The sequence below is a fragment of the Pyxicephalus adspersus genome, chromosome 7 (genome assembly GCF_032062135.1).
Source record: "Pyxicephalus adspersus chromosome 7, UCB_Pads_2.0, whole genome shotgun sequence".
In the NCBI taxonomy this organism is placed as follows: domain Eukaryota; kingdom Metazoa; phylum Chordata; class Amphibia; order Anura; family Pyxicephalidae; genus Pyxicephalus; species Pyxicephalus adspersus.
The window spans coordinates 73,491,680-73,512,033 of NC_092864.1; the positions used below are offsets into that span (position 1 = coordinate 73,491,680).

General features: G+C 37.2%; 1 protein-coding gene across 1 annotated transcript in view; it reads left to right on the plus strand.

The window, feature by feature from the left end:
- The first annotated feature begins 8,335 nt into the window (after positions 1-8,335).
- CLEC19A (C-type lectin domain containing 19A) overlaps positions 8,336-20,354 on the plus strand; it is a 34,125-nt gene continuing 22,106 nt past the window's right edge. The window contains exon 1 of the mRNA XM_072418964.1: positions 8,336-8,912. Within this exon, the coding sequence (XP_072275065.1) occupies positions 8,804-8,912 (109 nt within the window). The 5' untranslated portion in view covers positions 8,336-8,803. The remainder of the gene's footprint in view (positions 8,913-20,354) is intronic.

Consider the following 20,354-nt stretch of genomic DNA (forward strand, 5'->3'; position numbering starts at 1 on the left):
CAGCAGTCAGCCTTTTTACCCTACAGCCAGCTCTTCTAGCAAAGAGACTGAGAGTGAGCATATGTCAGATATACAAAGGCCTGTAAACAGCTGAAAACATAGGGAGGTGTCTGGTTAACAGGTAAAATCTTGGATCTTGGAGGCTTTGTTCTACTCAAAGCTCCACAAACCCTTCAGGCTCCAAGATGCAGATCGTAAATTTTGTATTTCAAAGATTTTATTAGAAAAATGTTCAGAAGTAAATTGCAGTAGTAGTGTTATAAACAATAACACATATGTAAAGATATACCAAAAACAAATATTCCGCACTTTTACAAAATAAAACTTCTTGGTAATGGTAATACAAATACAAAAACATTTTCTTCAGTCAGATACAATTTAAAAAAACAAAATCTCAGTGAAACTGGAATGACATTTATAAAGTTATTTATGAGAGCAGTATAGAACAGCCGTCCAAAATACAAAATTTGGCATCAAAACAAACATAAATAGAGAAAAAATTGCATGACAACTATTCAAGCAGAAACAAAACAGTAATTAAAGTATTAAAGTATGTATGTTGTTGGAAAGGATCCTGAAAGATCCTTTCCAATCACAATTGTTTCACGTGTGGACGTAGCCTGGAGTTTAGTGCTAAAGATAAGAGATTGGATGTAACAATACTTGTAAATGGTTAAGTAAGAAACAACATGCAGTGAAACGCTTTTAACAGTGTTTCTGTATTTATTGTTATCCTGGGGATAATATAACACTAATTACATTCCTAGAACTTTAGTGCCAGTTGTGTCATTCACTTCGTTTACAATCTGTATAAAAATATCTTTCACATTTCATTGCAAGTCATTCAAAACCTGAACAAGCAAGTATGGTATACTTTTAATACAATACAATACAATAAAGCAGTTAATGGTGAGCAACACTGAAGGAATATTCATTAAAGCCAATGTATCTTAGGTCTTTAGAACAGTGAAGATCCATTGCTTTGTATTGGATATTGCATTTCCGTATCTGCTTTTCTTAATAAATCTTGAAACAATATTTCAGAGTACAATGATAACACAAAACACTTTACTATAATTATATATTTTGTATACATTGTTATATTAGTGTTTACAGTTATGTGAAACATGGTTATGTAGTTGGTGTTAGGACAGAAAGTTTATGATGAGAGGCTGCTGCAAGCAACATCCAAGAGAGCTAAGACCATTTCCATTCTCCATTATTTGGCCCCATTTTTACATTCAAGAACAATCACCTCACTGGATACCTTAACCTAAAAAAGCAGCAATTGGTACCACCAATAAATACTAAAATAACATCTTCCACTGTACTTGAAGCAGGAGTGAGCAGAGCCCAGTGGAATATTTTCCAATCATCTGAGCCAATATATACTAAAACAACCAGCCCCTTAAAACATTCAATAGAAACAAATACAAAGACCCATAAAGCTATAATTGTGCATATCAAGTACATAAGCAGGTATCATAAGGGTCCATGAAAAAAGAATATCAAGTGTATGATTTAATTCTTTTTGCAGTTAATCCTAATTCCCAAACACGTTTCACAAGAAAAAGCTTCCTCAGGGAATATTGAAGGTTTTGAATTTTAAACCACTCATGTGATATGCCATAAGAGATTGGATACTTAGTTGGATGTTCTTCTTAGTTCAGGGCAACCAGTTCAGTGAAGCTCAGAGTTCCCATAAGGGGTCTTTCTAAAGTCAAAAGTGGCAAGGTCTGTTAATATGGGGTGTTAGGTTGGTTTAAGGGGTCAGAATAGCGAGTTGTATGTACCTTACCTTACCCCAAGGTATATAGTAGATCTTCGTAGGTTCCTTCATATCTTATGTAGAGTGTGCAGGAAAGTCAGTGGGAGCTTGCTCTTTATTTAACTATGCATGTGTTTCATTATTCACAATACTGTACCATATACCAAATACATATATTATAATAAATTGCAGAAACCACAGAACTTTTTAGGTACAAAAAATAAAATTAATCATATTTCTTTGAATAACCAATAAAATATACACGAGTGTATGCGTACAAAACAGCCTAATTACATATATTCCATGCATGAACATTAATTAGAAAACCATACAATAATGTATTAATCATCATTCAATTGAGCCATAAGAGCTCAGTACTAATGAATGTCAAAACTTTTTTAAAATGATTCTGCTTCTGACTCAACGCGTTTCGTTTTTTAAAAACTTCCTCAGGACTTTATAGAAGCAGTTTAAAACATTTATCATTGGGGTGAAATTCACATAAGTGAACAGGTTTCACAAACAAGGAATCCCTGTTATGATAGATCATTCTGTATTTACATCTTGTGTGTTATCCAATTAGTTCCAATACTATGGTCAGAGGTAACAACTGCAAAAAACCAACTGTGTAGCCAATGGTGATCGCTCTTTATCCCATAGTGTGTGATGTCTTCCATCATATATCGTTTATGCAGTGTGCCTTCCCTGCTGAGAAAGAGGAACACTTTGGCATGGCACGAAGACATTCATAGTGTGTTGTGCTGAAAATGGTAATGCTAAACTGCATCAAGCAGTTAAATAGAATCTAGGCCTACAGATTGTACACACCTATGTACCTACATGATCCCCCATATTACTGTGCTGTAATACTTCCATTAAAATAATATGAAAAAAGACCTACAACTATCATTGAGCCAGCATTAAAACCTACTTAGTTGAAAACTACACCCAACTAGCAACTGTTAGAAAAATGAACACTTGGGTTAGAAAATCCCATAAAAAGTGCAGGGTCAAATCTATGTAATGTACTACACAACACACAAATGGCAACAGTCAGGACAATGCAATGTACAGCGCAGTGTTTCAAGTGTAACTGCAAGGAGTATGTATCATATATTTCTATTGGTAGTTAGTTCAAGAAAAGTTTTGCATTGTCGGTAGTGGGAAAAGAAGTCATCTGACCAGTGGAGCGGATGTCCTAAAGTTAGTGGTCTCCTTAAGCAGTGGGAGAAAACAAATGCCCATTGTGGGTTGTTAGGGGAAAAAATAAAAATTCCTGGTGAGGACAGAATTCCTATTGTCACTGGCCAGGTATAAATGTTTGGAGTCATTAGGGAAGGGGTAAACTTTGGGGACAGTGAAAACACTACTTACTCGGAAGTTGCTGCTTCTCCTTACCGCCTTTCTCTTGGTCAGATCTCTCTACCCACATATTCCACAGAGCTCAGGAACACGTGATCCTCCGCTCAGCTGTGGGACACCACCTAGATTCATAGGACACTAGGATTAGGTTGGAATCCTGAGACAGTCCTGTGGGAATCTTTGTCATTGTATAGTTATTATTAGTCACTTTCAGGACCAGAAGGAGATACCAAGTATATAAATAATATATATAAATAATATATTGAGACCTTCTTATAATAGTTGGTCCAATACCTCCCGAGTCTGCAGCTGGGGGAGCACTAAGGAAGGTGGAACATGAAGAACGGTAGAATAATGATTTTACTTTGGAGTGTATTTAATATGGACAGGTAAAAACATTAAGAGTGTGTATAGTGTCTAGTGTGTATATTATTAGTGGATTATTTATGAACGTTCGCATCATTACAGCATGTACAGAATTGTGCACAATACGATAGTTCAAAATAATCGTGCATAATTGGTGATCGACAATTATTGCACGTGTGTACCTTGCTTTAGGGAATTGCACAGTATCACACAGAATTGGTGATTTATAATGTTGAATAATCTTTTTTTGGTATACTTGTGTTTTAATATTTATTGAATACATGCACCCCCATGTAAAAACTGAACACAGCCTTCTCTTGAGTCTTGCACATCTGTATGGACTCATCTCCTGTACAGAAATTACTAACTGTACAAAGTCAGCCCTTTACAGTGTGAATTAGAAGCTGTAATAGGTTAGATAATATTCTTCATGTTGGACATCCATCATCATGTAGCTCTTCCCTCTCCAGCTGACCTTTCCTTGGTCTTTCCTTTTTTCTTCAATTTTATTTTTCTCCGAAAGCTAACTACATCAGCTTTGTTTTTCTGTCCCACCAGCTACAATTTGCCTGCTGATGATGTTGCTAGGTCTAAAATAAGATATGTTAAAAAGGAAAGGTTTTATTTAATAATTTAATTAGCATGTTAATGAAGGGGAAAAGTAAGAACCAGGGAAGACACAATACTTGTAGATTATACATTTGCTTCAAGTGCATAGATACAGATATGTGTACAATCATATAACAGTATATATATTACTGGAAATTATTAAATGTAATTTTTTGCTAAAATATAAACACACATTTGTCCATCTCCGAGGGACGTAATAAATAAATCAAGTCTATGTTTCTAAAACCCATGTTATCACTGTGTGAAGTATCCTATTGCATGTTATTCTTTCATTCTACAGACATCCTCAGCACCCACTTTACTCCAGCAGTGTCTTTTTATCAATTCCATTCCAGTTCTTCTTATCATTAGTACTTTAAAGCCTAAAATTCATGCTGTACAACTGGGTTCATGTACTTAATGAATGTAGGATTTTCTACAAAAAGACATCGAGCATTTGTCCTACCAAACACGTAGCCTTGAGCACAAGGTTTTCTCAGCGCTAGTGGATGCCGGCAATATTGGTATTTACAATGTTTTTTTAACCACCTGAGCGTTACACTGAGGTCTAGATTTCTGTGGGGATTTTAATGTACGGAAAATCTCGGGCTTAACGAAAAGAGCAACTTTTTTGAGCCCGCACGAAGGTCGGGCTTAACGGCAAGGAGGTTAAAGGTATAACTTGACTCGGTAACTTATATAGCGACATTCTCATTTATACAGCTCAAGGGGTTAAGAGAAGTCTGGCTGAACATTATGCACTTGACAGAATTAGCTTTGGCAAATAATTTCATCAGCAATAAATGCGCAAATCGACCTATCAATTCCACTAGACTCCTTTGGAAAAACATTTTTTTTTTGCATATAGTGGTATTTTAAAATACATGGGCATTTTTATTACCATTTACACTTGCTTTGGATAAACTTGTACAAGAGCTCATTTAGGGTTTATAATTTTACACATACACACACACACACACATATATATATTTCATTTTTTTTATATTTTATATATCTATTTAAATTTTCAAAGCTGTCATCTTATCCTCCATATCCCCTGAGGAAGCCCTAAAAGGGCGAAACACATCGGAAAGGAGATATTATACCTATTATCAGTGTACCATTAGGCTTGATTCATTGTATGATGATAATTGCGAACTTTAGGTTTTTTTGTATTGTGTTTATTTGTACTTTAAGTTAAACATAGTATAGTTTTCTAATAAAGTACTGCTTTATCAGCTATTATTACGTGCCCTTCAAAAACCCTTCTTTGCTCTTCCTCTCTCTTCCATTTTTGTATTAACTAAAGGCTGGGCACTACTCTAGGACTACCTATTCTCTTGAATCACTCTCTCTTATGATACCTCTCTATAAGACAGAGTTTGGAGGGCTGGGAAACTATAATGAACTTTGCTAATGAACCCCTTCATTCACTGTTTGGCTCCCTTACCTTCCCCCTTTTCTTACTAAATAATACAAACATCTTTATCAATCTGATTGCGGAATCTTCTATATTTGTCTGTGTTGAAAAGTGAGGGTGAAGCATTTCAGACATGGTAATGAGTGAAGTGCAAACAGTCCCTACAGAGATAACCAAATTTTCTTTTCGACCACTGCTGAACACATGATGATCACCCCTGCCTGATAACTGCAGCTATTAAAAACAAAGAAAAAATAAATAAACTCAGAGAACATAAAGTTTTCTCTGACGTCACATTGTAACTTTATGCTTAATTTATCTATACAGGGAGTGAAGAATAATCAATGAAATTACCATATATGTCATACTATTGTTTCTTTTGAAGACACACCATAGATAGCGCATTAGAGAAAAATCATTAGGTTTTACCCAAACCCCCCTTCAAAATGATTTTTTTTTGTTTTGGGTTGGTCTCGTAATAGAATATCACCAGAATGAATATACAGTGGTACCTCGGTATAAGTCCACTTTGGAATAAGTCCAACTTGGTATAAGTCCTGTTTGGACAGGAAAAATTTTGCTTGGTATACAACCTTTGTGCTAGAACTTGTATGGGTCCTAATAAGTCATAACACCACGTGCTACCCTTATTTACCTCTCTCGAGACAAAGCCACGACTGCCCACGGGTGTCAGTACGCCAGTTGCCACCATTCAGTGAACAACCCGCGCTATAACTCTCTGTGAATTACATAACATCTCCTCCTCCCCCCTTCTCAGCACCATCCTAGTAGGCACTCCACTCTTCTCAGCAAGGTAAAGGGAGGTTATATTTTCATTTATTTCATCTAATTGCTTTTGTATTTATGTATTTTAGTATTAAGCAGTGTTTAAATTATTTTATACAACCCCATCAATGTATAATATGCCAATAACAATAAGATTTTTTTTCATGGGAACTGAATAATCATTTTCCTTTTACTTCTTATGGTAAAAATTTGTTTGGTATAAGTCCAAGGATCTAGAACGGATAAAGGACTTATAGCAAGGTACCACTGTACATGCTTCTAGAAATGACAGCAAGCAAACAAATTTTTCTCATATTCTCAATACTGGATCACTAACCTCATGCCAACATCATTTGGAAAAATCTACACCCATACTGATAAAGCAACGTGACTTGTATAGTACTTAGTACATTAATTCCTGGACCTGCCATGCCTGTAGGTTGCTTAGAAAATATGTATACCATACCTGCCGTTTATAACACTCACTAACACCTACTAAGATTTATGTTTGCTTTAAATTGCAGATGCATTATGTATATTTGACATACAGTATGTGACCCTTTGCTATACCATCAATGCAAAGACATGCATGGCACTATTACAAAAGCTTGTAGATCTACAGTATGTGCTGACCAGATACCTGTAACCAAAGGAAAGGCATGGATTGGCAAAGCCCAACCACATCTGTCACCTTTTTACCAGATGACCTAAATGCTGCACATAAACATATTACTGTCCAATCCAACCACAATCATCCATGCAAGGTAAAATCAAACTAAAGTCTAGACACTTATTGGCTAACAGAATTTTGTAAAATGTAGGACTAATGACAGAAATGTCAATCATTCTCCTAGTTGAAAAAAAGTACTGCCACCCCTAGTTTGATACATACAGAATAAAGAATTAAAGAAGCTGGGTTTTTTTTGGCAGTAGATAATTATATTGTGTTTTATACAACAAAAACAATCAGTGATGTGTACAGACAATAGTTACGAGTGGTCATCCCCTATATGCTCCAATGAGGTATTCTTTTTGGAAAATTCACCTATCTATCCAGTATAAGTAAACTTCTTCGCAAATCCCCTGAAGAAGCCTTAAGGCGAAACGTGTCGGATCAAGTGCTGTTCAATATGATCATTACTTTACATCTAGGGATCTAATCTGTAGAGATATTTGGTCTTCTTTAACCTATGAACTACTAATGGGGATGACCACTATTGTCTGTATATCACTGATTGTTTTTGTTGCATGAAACACAATATAATGATTTACTGCCAAAAAAACAGCTTTCTCTTCTATTCTTTATTCTGTTTGTTAAAATGTAACTTCAGAAATATATGTTCCAGTTCTAGGTATAGTGGAGTTATAGTAGAGAAATAGTGGTGCCAAAGTCAGATTTTAACTACTGTTTTTGTCTCTTTTGTGGATCTTCACCCTTTTTATGTGTCCTGCTAAATAGGACAATAAGCTGACTCCAGAATAAATCCTCTTACTTTCTGTTGTGTTTCTATGATAGGGCACCCCCCCTTGCATGTTTCCCCTACCTGGCCCTTACGCCCTACTTGGCTGCCCTGTATAATACTTTCTCTGCAACCCCCCCCAATAAGCAGAGTAGTACAATGTGTAACTGCTACAATGTACCTGTTCCAGCACTTTTAGATTAATTATACACTTTGATCCCGGTGCTTCTAAAAATCACATTTCAAGCACTGATATCAGATCTCACAAATTACTTTGTGGACGCAGGTAAGTTATGGCATTCCATCATATTTTTTTGTATGACTCTGCCCGTGGAGTAACAAAGGGGGACCAGAAGCTTTATTATGAAGGTATGGGACCAAAATGATGCCCCCCACTAGGTAGCGCCCTAAGTGAATCACTTATATTGCTTATACCCAAAAAGAGCTCTGGCAACAACTTGAATTAGGTGCTCATTATTCATGAATTAATTACATTAATTAATATCAAATATTGAACTAATTAAGTAACTACCACTTTTGCAAAACATTTTCAAACGGATTGTGGCTGAGCAATATGGGTAATATTGCATGATGTAGTACTTAATCCTGAGCATCCTTTTCACATGAAGATGCAACACCTTGCTCTAATAAATGCCAAAAAAACTTAAATATACCCTACAGCTAGTAGATTTTTCATGCGAGTCACTATGGGACTTGATCCACATTCCCAGTTGAAGTGATTGTGTTACGTTGAAATTCCTTTTCACTAATGGTTTGGGTCAGAGGGTCATTGCTTTTAAACTAAACCATGAAGCTAGCAGAGAAGTGATATTTTACTGTTCAGGAGCTCCAGAAACACTTAGATAATTTAGTCAAGCCTATCCCACAAGTGGGTGACAGTTCTAACTGGAGAGGGGTGTGTTCTGGACAAGGAATACATCTGCTTTAGGAAACTTATGCTCAGCAAAGGCTTCCAAGTCTGACTCCAAGAGGATTTGACATCTCACTAAAGCAGTCTTAAAAACCTTGAAAATGAGACACTGTGTGACTGCTTCACTTTCATGGGACATGTTCATCATTTTTGCATTAACTTTGCTCACAGCTCAGGCTTTTCCCCAGACAGAGATTAAACTCAGTCAAGGTGAGTGCACTTCATAGTTGTCATTTTATTACACATTAACTTTTAAAATAAGTGCAGATTATACTTACTAACTTCATATGTTATGTAATACAGCCATGTGTTGTCATAACTTTTATTGACTTTTTCCTTAAAACTGCCTCCCCTGCCAAGATTAACTTTTACATTGCTTTAAGCCAATTTGCCCATAGCAATGCATTAAACATTTTGCTCATATTTGCTAAACTGGAAGCAAAATTATTTCAGAAAGGCCTGGGCAGATATACTTTATTCTGATTTGCAATGTATTCATCTTGCATAAGATAAAATGACATTATTTTACGATAAAATAAATTGATAAGATAGATTTATAAGATAAATTGACATGATATTATTTGACTATGCACTATGCCTGCAAGATGCTGACTACAAGAACACATCAAAAACTATATTCATAGTATATTCACAATATGTGGTAATAACTTTTATTGTTAGCACTGAGAGCCAAAAGGAACTACAAATAAGAGTCACACATCTTGTGAAAAAAAAATAACATTATGGTAAAGACGTGTTATAGCTTAGTGAATGAAGCCTAATGCGATTTATGACAATTATTTATCCACTGATAATATTTTACATAAGATTGCATATATGCAGTGCTGTCATTAATTTACACATGTACAATGATGCATAAAAACATATAATAAATGCAACTAATCATTTTTATTAAAAAAACAATTTAATACTACTTATTTTTCCAAACATCAACTCAGTAAACAACTTTTTTGTTATAGATACAAGTTCTTGTTTTAAAATGATCCCAAATCAGTAATTTACTGTTTTCCTGTGTGGAATAAAATAAATCATTTAGCGTCACAATTGTGTAGACAGATTGTGTTTTATTTCTTGCCTCATAGAGACCAACATCTTGTGGTGAGAGCCTAGGCAATACCCATTGGTTGTGGGTTCATTGGTCTTGCTGGAAATCTCTAATTGTGAGTTATGTTGCCCTAAGTGACTATGCATCTGAATTAGTAATGTACATTGAAGGCATAATAGTTACTTCATACTAGCAGGCTATGCATGCACAGTAAATCATTGAAATATTAGCTACTGAATTGAGGCATTGCAATAAGTGTAAATGTTGTCTCTTTTAATTGAAGCTTGTCTGTAGTCTGCACTATAACTCCAGACAAGGATGGTGAACAAGGACAATGTATTCACAAAACTTCCTCTTCAATTGCCTTCACTGCCTGGAACCATACATTATCTTTGCTGCAATTCATTTATGCAAATAATGTACAATAACAAACTTCTAGAAGCATACAGTCCTAGTTTAGCTACAGGATGAAAAAAAGGAAGATCTTCCAGATCAGCCATTCTCAGCCAGGTCTGTCAAACCTCAGAGTTCCTCCAGAAGTTGCCAGGGGCTCCTCAAACTGTATGTGATTGACCTATTATTAAACCCCCCTGGCAGTATTCCCGAGTGTGACTCTGGGTGGATTTTACCTGAAAATAGTGGTAATCCTGAGTCAAACTTGGGGTAGCTTTAACCTAAAAAAAAATCCCACTTACCTTGCTCCGTTGTCGTCCCTCATCGTCCTGCTGGTCCTCGCAAGTCCTGGGGACACGTCCTGCTCCTCCGATCTCCAGCCAGCAAATGCAGAGACGATCTCCGGGGTTTCCCAGTGACGTCGGTGCGGATCGGTGGGAAATTCAAATAATTTTGTATTGGATTCAATACAAAATAGCTGTATTGAGTCCAATACAAAGAAATTAAGAAAATGTAATATATACAATTATATTATATATATATTTTATATGCTACTGTACACTTACATTACATGTTTAACTATTTTTTTAACAGATTTTTGTGTTTTTTATATAAAGTTTTTTTTTTAAATATATTAAATATTGGACATATTTCTGTGAGCTATGCCTAAGAATTATAGGCCTACAATGTAAAATAAATGTCCATGCAAAAAAAACTAACGTTTTTTGCATGGAAATTCAGACGGAATTAGAACACTAGGGGGGTTAATGATGCCTTTATAACTCTAGGGGCCAACATCACTTGGTAGAGCCAGCATCACCATAGCCATGATTATGATTATGTTTTTAGGTGTCTATAAAGGTGTAAATCTAGCCACCCCTATGGGTCTGGCTTCATACCACTGGCCACCAATTTAAAAAGGTTTTTACCCACTAAGACTCCAAAAATGTGCATTTAGTAAAGGTTCCTTAGGACCTGGGAGAAAATTACTTTTAAGGTTCCTCGAGGGTAAAAAGGTTCAGAAAGGCACAACTAGGTGCTCATTCTGTTTTAAAAAATTAGATTCAATGGGGGATTGACATGGCTCATTTAAGCCTATAAAGTCAGCCTGCTTCCAGTGGCTAGATTTGTAGATTTCAGCATAAAAATCACTATTTATGATACATGGCACTGAACACAGTAGATCAAATCAGGATGTGGGACAGAAGCCTACCTACTATTTAAGTAAACAATGCAAAATTAACACTGGCCTTGGCCTTTGATGACAGCTTAAAAACATGGAATAAAAAGCCAAAAGGAAATTATATTTGCATAGTAGCATGATATTCTTGGATATGTTTAAAAAATTTATTTACTACTTTTAGACAGCAGGAGCCAAGGTTTCTATTTCCTGAACATGCAAGGTTCACTTTGCTATAATGCATGTCAGCATAGTTCAGGAGAACATTCCTTAGGAATTTCAAGCACTTAGCTTGACTGTGGCAAGCCATAGCCGTGCAGATGCCCCTTACAAACTTGCCCTTCCCCTTATTTCCAATCTCCCACCCCCTTAAATACCCCCACATCCAAATCCCCCCACCAATGAATAACCACTCCAAGCATTGCTTAAATGGCCTGTAGGCCTTTTATTAACAGAATTATAACCAAAATTAACTTATTATCAAATAAATTATAAATAACAATATAAACAATAAAACAGTATAAATAAACCATACATAGAATAACCAATATAACTTAATAACACCATAATTAAAGAATAAGTACCAGATAAGCAATAACACATCCTAACCATATTGTTTTCCCAACTTTATTACTGGCTGCAGGTCCTCGAAGACCACCACCTTACACCTTTTTAGGGTCTCCACCTTAAAGACAGTTGCTCCCAGCTGCCCATACTCCCAGCTCGGGAACCAATATATCCTTTTCTTGTGCAGACCCTCCCCACAACACTTTACCAGATCATTAACCCAAACCAGGGATTCCATACCAAAGATGGAACCCTAACCAAAATATTGCCACCGGCACACTCCCCCCAAGGACCTTAACCGCCCGCCCTACTAGCCAAACCAGCAATCAAAAACCCAAACTGCCAACCACATAAGCCCTAAAAGGGAGGGAGGGTAAGAAAACTTTTCCTGAACGCTGTCTTGCTCCGAAAGGGGGAGTCCCTCCTCCTCCTGTCCATTTTAACTACTCTTGCCCCTGCTTAAACCTCCTTCCCCCCTCCCTTTCCTCTCGCTCGCTCTCATCCAAAACGTTTAACCCTATGCTATCTGCCCCCTGACTGCTCAGTCATGATGGCCTTCCTCTATGCTCCTTCCTCGCTCGTTACAGGCCTCACTTTCCCAGGAGGCAGTGGTGAGGCACAGGTTACATTGGCACCTAAAATAAGTAGACATTATCCATGGTCTGGGTAATGTTTTTTTCTTCAAGGTTTATTGTTTTCTATTTGAGTGGTAGGGGCATGGGCAACTTAAAGCTACGTACAAACGTCCAATGGTTCACGCCCAATAATCAGCTCAGGGCTGATATCGGGGGAGAATCTGGTGTGTGTACAGCACCCATTGTCCATCATCCGAACGACCATCCTGGCGGATCCAAGGACGACGAATTATCCTATTGCAAGGGAAGGGGGGGAGCACGCAGCAAGGTGCCGCTCCGTCATACTCCCCCTCCCCTCTCTAGAGAGCAGAACTGTGCTGTATGTACGGAGCTTGTTCATGCATCGTACAGTCCTTAGTTGCTAGAAAGGATCGTGAAAGATCCCTTCCAACGACAATAATTGCACGTGTGTATGCAGCTTAAAAGCCCCCTTTACTTACCAAAGATTTTAGTCATGAGTCGTTGTTCTTCTCTACTGCAAAGTGGGAGGGTTCTTCTACCGGTGTCCATGCCACTGGGTAAAGATGGGAACTTCCTTTTGGCAGTTTAGTGGCGGAGTCCTCTAAGCCTTTAGAAGACAGCAGTAGGGAAGTGGACCTGTCAGTGCAGAAAAAAAAACTGCAGTGTTTCATCATTTGTTTCGACAAGAGGTATCAGTAAGAGACACAAGTGGATGTTTTTGTAAGGGAAAAATGATTGAATGATCTGGTGGTGGTGGTGGTTGGGGGAAGGGGGGGTTAGAGAAAAGGTATACAACAGTTTCCTTGACTTTGGTTTTAACTTCTAGAATCTGACAATCAAGGGTGAGGGGGTAAATTCCAAAGCTATCTCTAGACAAAAACTAACCCATTCCACTGGGGTGGTGCCTTGATGGTGCCCATTCTACTGATCCAGTGCTGCTCTCCAACAGTAATATCACCACTCCTTAAATTCTCAGGGTCTTCCATCACTGGACCACCATCCAGAACTGTCCCTGTAATGCAGAAGACCTTAATGAATGTAAACAGAGGAGCCAAGATCTGGTAATCCATTTTACATGGTGGAATCTTTATGTGAATGTAAAGTGCATATTCAAATTTTTTCTCCCCAGCAATTTAATTTATTACAGCGAGTGGGACAAGGGGTTGAAGAGTTTTTTATTCGAATTTGAAGATCAGCCGCAGAGGTAAAGACAGAAGGTGAGGGGCTTCCCCCTTTTTTTAACAAAAATAAAAAAATTAAAGAAAAAAAAGAAAGTAATTTTTACTTTATATAAAAGGGTTATCTACCCTATAAAAATTTTAGTGATAGGTTCAGACCTGCATCTAAGCTTCCTGCAGCTGGCACCCTGTTAGTAACTTGAACACACATATGGCAGCCCTGGTTCCTAAGAAACTAGTATCTGTGCATTTGAGAGCTGGTGTTAGTGAAGGATACTAGTACTGCTACCCAAATTCATGGGGCTGCCTGACGTAAGGAAGCTGGAAATGCTCCACAACCTTATCACTAGCCTAAGGAGGTATAATTAGACTTTTCTATCTTTAGAAGTTTACATTTGTTTGTAAACACTGATTGCTCATAAGGTTTCAGACATTTACTAAGTACTGTCTGCCTCCAGCAAAATGCTGTTCACAAATGTGAGGTTTTTTTAGATCACATTCCAATCAAAATTGAAAACTAAACATTGGCATATGTAGGAGGAACACAGTCCACCTGCTCAGGTCCTTCGTTTTTTTTTTTATACATTTTAATATGTACTAATGCACCTGGGATTAAAAGTACCATTTCTGTGTTTGGAGATGACACAAAACTATGTAATGGAATTAAGTCCATACAGGATGTCTATAATCTACAAGCAGACCTGGATGTACTGTTTGATTGGACAGCCAAGTGGCAAATGACATTTAATATAGATAAATGTAAAGTTATGCACTTGGGAGCTAACAACATGCATGCTTCATACTGTCTAGGGGGAATACATTTGGGGGGTCAGAAATGGAAAAGGATCTGGGGGTTCTGGTAGATCATAGAGTTATTAACAGCATGCAATGCCAAGCTGCAATATGTAAAGCTAGTAAAGTACTTTCTTGTAATAAAAGAGGAATAGACTGCAGAGATGGAGACATTATCCTGCCCCTGTACAAAGCATTGGTCAGACCACATCTGGAATATGCAGTCCAGTTTTGGTCACCAGTTCACAAAAAGGACATTGTGGAATTGGAGAGAGTGCAGAGAAGGGCAACTAAACTAATAAAAGGAATGGAGGAGCTCCGCTATGAGGAGAGATTAGCTGAACTGAATGTATTCTCCCTTCAGGAGAGACATTTAAGGGGGGATATGATCACCCTGTATAAATATAGAAAGTGTCCAAATAGAGAACTCTCTCATTGTTCACTTTGAGATCATTACAAAGGACAAGGGGGCGCTCTTTGCGTCTAGAAGAAAAGAAGTTTAAGCTCCGGATAAGGAAGGGATTCTTCACTGTAAGGTCTGTGAAAATGTGGAATCGGCTCTCTCAGGAAGTAGTTTCAGCAACTACTATAGATTGCTTTAAGAAAAAGCTGGATGATTTCTAGAAGCACAGAATATAACTGGGGATTAAGGATTTAAAGTAAAGATAACAGAGACTGTTGATCCAGGGAACATCCAATTGCCTCATGGAATCAGGAAGGAATTTTTTTCCTTGTTGGAGCAAATTGTACCAGGGGGTGGGGGGTTTTTGCCTTCCTCTGGACCAACTATGTCCATAGGGATTCATATCTGGGATATGTTTATTTCCCTATTGGTTGAACTTGATGACTTTTTTAAACCTGACTTACTATGTATCCCCTTTAATGGTGAACCAGTAATCTGTGAACACCTGCTTGTGTTAATAATGAATTCAAGGAAATCAGGGAATGTGTATTATATTAATTTAAATAAACTATTATTACATAAATTAATTCTAGATCATCATATCAATCAATCAAAGAGAAGTAACAGGAAAAAACTTCTTCCTGTGGTGGGCAGTATGTGAGGTACAACCCCAGAGATAGTATTACACTCAGAACTGAATTTTTTAAAGATTCTTAAAAATAAATATTATGGTTTTTTTTTTTTGCCCAAGCTAAATATGGACTATATTAGTTTCCTGAATATGTGCATGATTTGTCTAAATTGCTATAACAGGAATAACGAGCCATGACATCACACATATAAATGGCATAATACCAAGTTTATACATGTCATATATACTGGTAAAATATTCAGCTTAACCTGTTTCTGCCAGAACATAATGGCTGGATTAGGACTCTTGCCTTTGCAGCAGTAGGGGCCCAGACACAAATCATGTTCTCCTGTCTTTGCAAGGTTCCCTCTGGGCTATCATGTTTCCACACACATCCAAAAAAACAAAAACACAAACAAAATTGGCTTCCCATGAAATTGGCCTTTGACTGTGGGACGTTCGATTCTGAGCTCCTCTGAGGAACACTTAGTCATATCACTTTCTAAAGCACTATGTACTATTTTTATATAAATACAAGATAATGATAAATAATGAATAAAGGGTCAGGAAATTCCCCATGACATTATAACTGGTAAACACTACCTTATGGCTCTTTAACAGAGGCGAGTGAAGAATGTGAGGAATTGCTTCTTTGTTTGTCTATGGGTGACTTCTGCATTTTTTCTAAGGCTTAGAAAAAAATCAATTTACTCATGGCAGAGCTGCTGGGACACCTGTAAAAATTACTACAAGTAGTCAATATGTTTCTGGTATCATGGGTTTCTATATGCACCAGCAGTAAGAGTAAGTATAATGAACAATATTTAACAGAAAATTAGTCAAATGGATCTGGTTTTATTTAAAAACTGTATTATCACAAAACCAGAAGTAGTAATTAATGTTTTTCATGGGGCCCATACTATGAATTTCCTAAAGTAAACCTGGTATTGTCCTATGGCACTTACCAGGCTACAGCTTAATGCAGGGGCTAAGCAGTGCCGAAACAATCCTTAGATGTTTTCAGCATCCAAGCCACTCCGAATCTTGGGGAGTCGTATCATCAAAACACATTTTTAATGGCTTTATCTGCTACCCATTCCTGTTTGCAGATACCTGTCAGAGTGATGGTCCAGTAGAAAAGTGTAGATTAAATTATGTTAAATTATGTCACAGAACCCTGGGATTTTGGTCACCTCGGGTCCTGAAGATCAAATCTAAAGGTATGACGTGACACAACTAGGTGCCATACAGTAGTGGTCGCCAACCTTTTTGGTTCCACGGACCACTAAAATCACCGGCTCCTGACCACGCATGCGCAGGGAGCTGGGTATCAATCAAAGGGGAGAAACCTCCCCCAAAGTGACATAGCCCCGTCGACTCTCTAATCGCAGATCTAAGCCTGCGATGGGAGAGTGGGCGAGTTATGTCCAGGACACAGCCCGCCCACTTCCCATCGCTTGGGACTTGTACAGGGGACTTGGTCGGCAGCTCCGGCCAGAGCCGCGCACCCCCAAAATGTTCCTGCGGACCACTGGTTGGCGACTGCTGTCATAAAATACATGTTATAAACCAAAAATGAATGAGTTATATAAAAAATATGGAAATGGTATCTTGGAAATACCAGTACCTACTACCCTATAAGTGCATACCAAACACATTAACCCCTATCAGGGCTTTATTTTTTATTTAATTTTTTGCAGAATCAAATACAATTAATTATGTCTTAAATAATATAAAAACATGAGAAAAATAGACACAAACACATGTTTCATATACAAAACAAAAGGACAGTAAATGAAAAACGATGCAATATTATATATAATGTATAATAATATAATGATGCAATATTATGACAAGAGACCTCTTTGCAAACCTGAATGTGCATCAATGTATGTTCAGTATTAGTGGTTGAGTCAAAATCAAAATGTTATTCAAAATGTATCACTACGCGTTTTACGTGAGATAACAAACAAACATTGCTACATTTACTGTGACGGCACAGAACGTTTTTGGGCCATGAAAGCAACCTAAATCAAAGAGAGGGAATTTTTCCGAAGGAACACAGGAACCATGCATATATTGGGATCATTTGTATTGCTCATTGAATATTATAATTGCAATGAGACAAAATGCTAGTGAAAGTAAAATTCAAATATATTGCACTACAAAAAAAGGTTCATATTTTTTTTTATTAAAGACTATCTCTAGGAGCAAAAAAATCTGCACTGACATTAGTGAGCTAGATATGTGTATTTTGAATAAAGTCTCTCATCTAGACTGGAACTGATGAAACTGGACAACACATTCATCATCCTTTTTATCCTGAGCAATATAGTCAGACATTCTGTAGATAATAGCAGACAGCTGTGTGTATAGTTTGACCTTGGCAACAAGCAAAATGAGAGCAATTTCACAAAAGTAGACACTATAATCACTAAACCATTGTTACCTTAAGTGTGTTTTACTAATACATATTGTCTAGAACTCACAGATACAGGCATCAACTTTTTGCATATTGTCTCTTCAATATTTGTCAAACATTTGTATTGTAGGGCTTGTTCACATAATGTCATTGTAGTGGTTGGGAAAGTGGTTTCTTTGAATTTCTCTGCTCAAAAATTGATAAATGGTTGCAAAATCATGCAAAAAAAAAACATGGTTGCAAAATCATGTATGGCGTACCATGGTCACTGTGCTCAGCAACCTCTAAATAGACTTGAAGTGTTTTGTAAGCAGCTTTTTTTTAAAAAATGTATTGATGTTTTTGTGGTATGGCAGAATAGGAAACAGAAATGAGCAGATACAGTGCATTATAACACCCTGAGCAGTAACCCCGAGTGTGGTAAAACAAAACCGCTGAATGCGGTTACCCCGAGCCACACTCAGGGTTGCGAAAATCATAAAAATTAAATACTTAAATGGTCCCACTGGCGTCCTCCAGTGTCCTGCCCTTCGGATCCCATCCTCGGACCGTGTCCTCCTCGTCCGATCTGTCCCTCGGCAAGTGCTGACATTCTCTGGGAGATCTCGGTGACGTTGGTGCGTACGAGGGAGCCTGGTGGGAATTTCAAATTATTTTGTATTGGATTCAATTGGATTGGGGAAGAAAAAGTGCGTCTTATACTGCAAAAAATACGGTACATACATATATTTATATGCTGTACAGTTATATTACAGGTTTCAGTATTTTTATTTAAAGTTTAATATTAAGTTTATTAAATATTGGACATATTTCGGTGAGGTATGCCTAAGAATTATAGGCCTACAATGTAAAATAAATTTTCATGAAAGGCAATGTACCACTTTAATACATATGAATCCAGACAGAAATGAACCCCCAGGAGGTTAATGTGCATATAACCAGAACAGATGATGGTAGGAGTAGTTATTACCCCATGAGGGAAGACTATGGGGAGAGGCCACTGTCGCAGGTCAAGAATCGATTCAGAGCTGGGTAGGGCAAGCCATCTGGGAATATTAGGAAGCTTTAGGCCCCAAGCATCTGCCTATGAAAGACCGCTCGTAGAAAGAAAAGCAGTAGAAGAATACAACATCTGAAAAAGGAGAAAAAAGTGACAGGGATGAAGATAATGGGAGGGGGGGGGGTTAAGAAAGACTGTACCCATTATGAGGGTCAAAGTGTTACGAGGCAGTGGTCAAAAGTAGGGTGGCAGTACCTGTTGTATCCATAAGGACCAGATGACTTCTAATTTATTGTAAACAGTCAAAAGCATTTAAAAAGCATCAGAATAAAAAAGCTCCAAGAGCTCATATGTACAAATATTGCTGGTGATGGAAATTCTGGCCCCAAGCTGTGTCCATCATCATAATTGCAAGTCTGTGTGTAGGCTGAATAAACATTCTGCAAATGCCTGGTAAGCATTTGGAAAGTGGTACTGCAATAATTCTGACATTTTCCTGGTGGACTATTATTCATGATATCCCAGGATAACAAGTAGCTTATATCTGGCATATTATGACAAATTTCATAATAAAGATGAATGTAGCAATACTGATACAAAGGAAGGGCTTCCTCACAGCTTCCGTGGTGCATAGAGAAACAAAGAGACCTGTTTTGAGCTTTTTGTAGATTGGTATTACAGGTGATCTTCAATGGCACCCACACAAAAAACAAACCGGTTATATATGCAACGCCATAATACAAATTACACTGATTTCCACTGGAAAGTACAACAGCAGTTAACACTTTTTCACATTGTAGTCAATTAGAAAAATGTATGAACCACAAAAAAAAGCTGATTCACACAATTTCTAATTTAATCTGATGTGAAAAACTTGTAAATATTGAGCTTTTTTAAAAGCTCTTTAAGACAGGAGATGATAGATTTTCATGGAAGAACCCGGGTGATCCAGCAAATCTGCAATAGATCTACACCAGGATTGAAAACATTGCCCAACTAAAAGCAAATCATTTTTATATTTTAATTATTTTATTGAGATTACAGGTACAAAACAAATAGAAAATGATATAACAAAACAAGTCTAAAAAAGACAGGCTAACAGACTCTGAAGGAATTGGTCTGTTCCCAGAATTGGTCTGTTTAATATCTATCTTGCAAACTGGAATGTGAATATATAAAGGAAAGCAACTGCAACAAATCTAAGCTGAGTCTTGAATACAAGAGTAATATTAAATTAGCTAAATCTTAGAAAGAATACGGTGCTGTATCATTAAAGACAGGGGATATCCTATGATAGTCTCTTATCTTAGATAGCTTTAACCTCGTGGGCGGTTTATTTCTTTCTGGTTTTATCTGTATAAAAGCAGTACATTTGTTTTTCATGAAATTTTTTTTTACAGTATGATATAATAGTATGAGTATAA